This window comes from Mirounga angustirostris, unplaced genomic scaffold, assembly GCF_029215605.1.
Source record: "Mirounga angustirostris isolate CCGP_5_RB_7025 unplaced genomic scaffold, mMirAng1.0.hap1 SCAF_2, whole genome shotgun sequence".
In the NCBI taxonomy this organism is placed as follows: Eukaryota; Metazoa; Chordata; class Mammalia; order Carnivora; family Phocidae; genus Mirounga; species Mirounga angustirostris.
In genome coordinates, this window is record NW_026991710.1 from 88,262,794 (window position 1) to 88,266,971 (window position 4,178).

The following is a 4,178-nucleotide window of genomic DNA, read 5'->3' on the forward strand; positions in this document are numbered from 1 at the left end:
ACAAGAGAAATAGGACTGAAAAAAAATCCTTGAAACATCACCAATTTCATCTGAAGCATTTCCGTGGTGGTTATTGCCATTTTTTACCTTAGAAAAAAAGCCCCCAAACAGTGAATTTCAGAAGACAGTTTACTAAAAATTGTTATGTTTTGAATTATGGTTTGTTCATAATTCAAAGGAGATCTTTTTCACAGTGAGTAGAAATAACTTGCTAGAATTCTAGGTTTTCTACTAATTAAAAGACTTCGGGTAAATCATATAACTTCTGGGGTGAAGTGGGGGCATTGGTTGGATAAATTTATCTCAAGGAATTCTTTCAGTTCTAAAATCATTCTAGGTTCCTTTTTTTTTTTTAATAAATGTCTATTTTAATGTTTTTCACAACAGAATAAATACTTCTCTTGATGACTGCAGATACGTAAGGCTGTTTGGTAGTATTCAGAATCACCACAATAATGGTGATCTTCCTGATCGGTGTGTAATCTTAAGTAATTATAAGGAGTTACTTCTCTGAAACTGCTGTCAAACCAGCAGGACTGCATTTATGCATCCATCATTTTCAGGGTTGTTGGTAACCTGGGCATATTTGCCCCAAATAACTTTGCCTCCTTGTGTCACAAGGCCCAACTCACTCACGTTCACCTCAATTACAGTGCCTTTGGTAATAACACCCAAAGTTGTATATAGTGGGGATGAAGGATTCTTTTTTACACCAAGTATTGGCAGGCAAAAGGTGGCTTTCAATTCAGGATGTGTTACATAGGCCTTTTTGAAACGTAAGCCCATTGGTCTAATGAATCTTTCATATTTAGGTGGTTTTCGAGTAAAGCCGTCTCCAACAAAGCAGACTTTAGTGACCATCCTCTTCCATGCTTTCTTCTTTCTCTTTCCTGTTCTAATAACTTTTAATACTTCTGTTTCTCCCTGGGCACGAACTTTGGGTAAAGGAACTTCCCATTTTCCCGCTTTCTCTTTTCGTTTTTGTTTAATCATATTGGAAAGTACTTTGGCTCGAGACCGTCCCTCTCTGTCCAGTAGATACGCAGGTACTGCTCCTTGTGGAGTCTTTTCATCATTCTTTTGTTTGGTGTTTCTCTTTTCATGCATCTTGATAGTCTTTTTCATTTGTATTTTCTCAGCGTGGCGCTGTTTATGGTAGAGCTTAGCTTTCAGACCAATCATCTTTTTTGCCTTCTTTGAACGTTCATGAGCCTCTCGACCTTCTTTCTTTCTTTTTTTCTCATGGTAATCCAAGCGATAGCCATATCGCTTCCGGTGTAACTCAATATATTCATTTTGTGGCATGGTGATGGCTGCAGAGGCATTGGGTGCAGCTGCCTGGGAGCCAAGAAGCTCTCAATTTTCGGGTCTCCTAGACCCGCGAACTGACGCCACGCAAGCCGCGACGGGAAAGAGCTAAAATTATTCTAGGTTCTTAATTTAGGTGTCACCTGTACCTGAAAACAAGAATTTAATCAAACCCACAAATTATCTTTAAGCACCTTACTGGGTAAAACATTGTGTTGATAATTTCTGTATGTTAAAGTAGCTGAGTAATAAGTAATGGGAAGCAACACCCAACACAGCATATATTCTTTTCCCTAGGTTCTTTCAGCATAATTATGATGGAACTCATCCATGTTGTTGTGTATATCAATAGTTTATTCTGTTTTGTTGATGACTAGTATCCTGTTGTACGGTGTTAGGATTTTGTTAAATTAACATTTGTTAAGTAGAGCACAGGTGCTGGATGGTAAATTGTGGCTCAACAACAGAACACAAAAGAAATAAAGAAGTTTAGGGGCTCCTGGGTGGCTCAGTTGTTAAGCATCTGCCTTTGGCTCAGGTCATGATCCCAGGGTCCTGGGATCAAGCCCCACGTCAGGCTCCTGCTTCTGCCTCTCCCACTCTCCCTGCTTGTGTTCCCTCTCTCTCTGTCAAATAAATAAATAAAATCTTAAAAAAAAAAAAAAGTAAAGTATTATATTAACCTGAAGGACTAGGTAGATATTATCTGGAGCCAGAGAAGTTTACTATGGGGACAACACATGCTGAATTGGCTCAAAAGTGTTTTCAGAGTTACCTGGTCCCCTCTGACCACTCTTGCCATGGGCTGAGAGTGTGGAAGCCTCCCATCACTGCAGTACAGACTGATTTCCAACCTAACATCCCCAAACCAAATAGCACTGGCCTGCAGGGGAGGGTGAATAAACACAATTGGACTACTATCTTATTTTAAAAAAAAAAACAACTAATGGGGGCACCTGGGTGGCTCAGTCGTTAAGCGTCTGCCTTTGGCTCAGGTCATGATCCCAGGGTCCTGGGATCAAGCCCCACGTCAGGCTCCTGCTTCTGCCTCTCCCACTCTCCCTGCTTATGTTCCCTCTCTCTCTGTCAAATAAATAAATAAAATCTTTAAAAAAAAAAAAAGAAGTTTTTTACTCATAGGTCTTTGAGGAAGTACATGGCACACTTTGAGGGGCCACACAAGGCAGGGTGCAGGCAGAGAAAGAGGCAGGACCTGGGGCAAATGCCTTTATTAGGATCCCAAGGCGGAATCCTCTGGGGTTCCCCGGCTAAGGCCAGATTTATTAATTAAAATCAAAGAGAGCAGGATTTCTCATATGCTCTGCAGGGGTCTCATCTTTTTTTTTTTTTTTAAGATTTTATTTATTCATGAGAGAGAGTACAAGCAGGGGGAGGGGCAGAGGAAGAGGGAAAAGCAGGCTCCCTCCTGAGCAGGGAGCCCAAAGAAGGGCTCGATCCCAGGACCCTAGGATCAGGACATGAGCGGAAGGCAGACGCTTAACTGACTGAGTCACCCAGGCGCCCCTGTGGGGGTCTCATCTAAGGGGCACATAGGGGAAAGTCCTGGAAGGCAGGGGAGACTGTTGACCACAAGGGCAGTTGGGGAAGTCATATCAGGAACTTCCATTTGCGTGTGACTCCGTGGGCTGTTATCTAGGGTATGTGCTTGCATGAGGGGCTGGTGTCAGTGTAAGGTCCCTGCAGGTCCCTTGGCCAAACAAAATAGAGGCCAAGGCAGCAATACTGTGGAGTGGTTTAGTTGAACTCAAAACGTGTCCATATGCCATGATTTGTTTATTCATCTACTGAAGGATATTGAGGTAATTTCAGTTTGGGGCACTTGCAAATAAAATTGCCGTGAACATTCATATACAAGTCTTCGTGTGAGTATATGTTTTCTTCCCCACTCCCCCCTCCCCAACCCCCAGGGGAAAAAAATCTAGGCATATCAATATCAGGGGAATGACTGCACCATATGGTAGGCTATGTTTAATTTTTTGAAAAACAGCCGAAACCATTTTCCAAAGTGGTGGTACAGTTTTATACTCCTGCTAGCAGTGTATGAGAATTGTAGTTGCTCCACGTTCTTGCCAACAGGTTGGTATGGTTGGTCTTTTTTAATTTAGTCATTGTAACAGTATGCAATGGTATCTCATTATAGTTTTAATTTGCACTTCCCTAATGACTAATGATGTTAAACATCTTTTCATGTGCTTATTTGCTATCTGTATAGCTTCTTTGGTTAAGGGTCTGATCAGATCTTTTGCTCATTTTCTCATTGAATAGTTTGTTCTCTTATAACTGAGTTTTGAAAATTCTGTATATATTCCATCTCAAACATTTTATTTTTCATCTCTAGAAGTTCAACATAGGTCTCCTTTTATTTTATTTTATTTTATTATTTTTTTTTATTTTTTGAGGGAGGGTGGGAAAGACAGAGGGAGAGGGAGAGAAAGAATCACAAGCAGGCTCCACGTCCAGTGCAGAGCCCGACACAGGGCTCAATCTCATGACCTGGAAATCATGACCTGAGCAGAAATAAATAGAGAGCCGGGCCCTTAACCAGCTGAGCCTCCCAGGTGTCCCAACATGGGCCTCTTTTTAAAAATGTGTCTTCCATGCCTCCATTTCACATGAGCAATCTTTCTCCTACCTGTTTAAATATATGTAAAATAACCATGTTAATGTCCTTATCTACTAATTCTGTTTTCTGTGTTTACATCTCTTTGTATTAATTCATTTTTCTCAGTCTAGGTTATATCTTCCTCTTTCCCTGCCCCTTTCCTTCTCCTTACCAGACCCCTGATATTGTGAATTTTACCTTGTTGCATATTGCATATTTTTGTAGTCCTATAAATATTTTTCAGCTT

General features: G+C 41.0%; 1 protein-coding gene across 1 annotated transcript; it reads right to left on the minus strand.

Moving 5' to 3' along the window:
- Positions 1–342: 342 nt before the first annotated feature.
- LOC123847565 (ribosome biogenesis protein NSA2 homolog) lies at positions 343–1,409 on the minus strand. Its single transcript, XM_045879402.2, has one exon. The coding sequence runs from the start codon at positions 1,303–1,305 to the stop codon at positions 523–525; it is 783 nt and encodes a 260-aa protein (XP_045735358.1). The 5' UTR covers positions 1,306–1,409; the 3' UTR covers positions 343–522.
- Between the last annotated feature and the right edge of the window lie 2,769 nt (positions 1,410–4,178).

Bases quoted from the DNA above. Each gene is read 5' to 3' on its own strand.
- LOC123847565 (XM_045879402.2), bottom strand. From the start codon at position 1,305: ATGCCACAAAATGAATATATTGAGTTACACCGGAAGCGATATGGCTAT.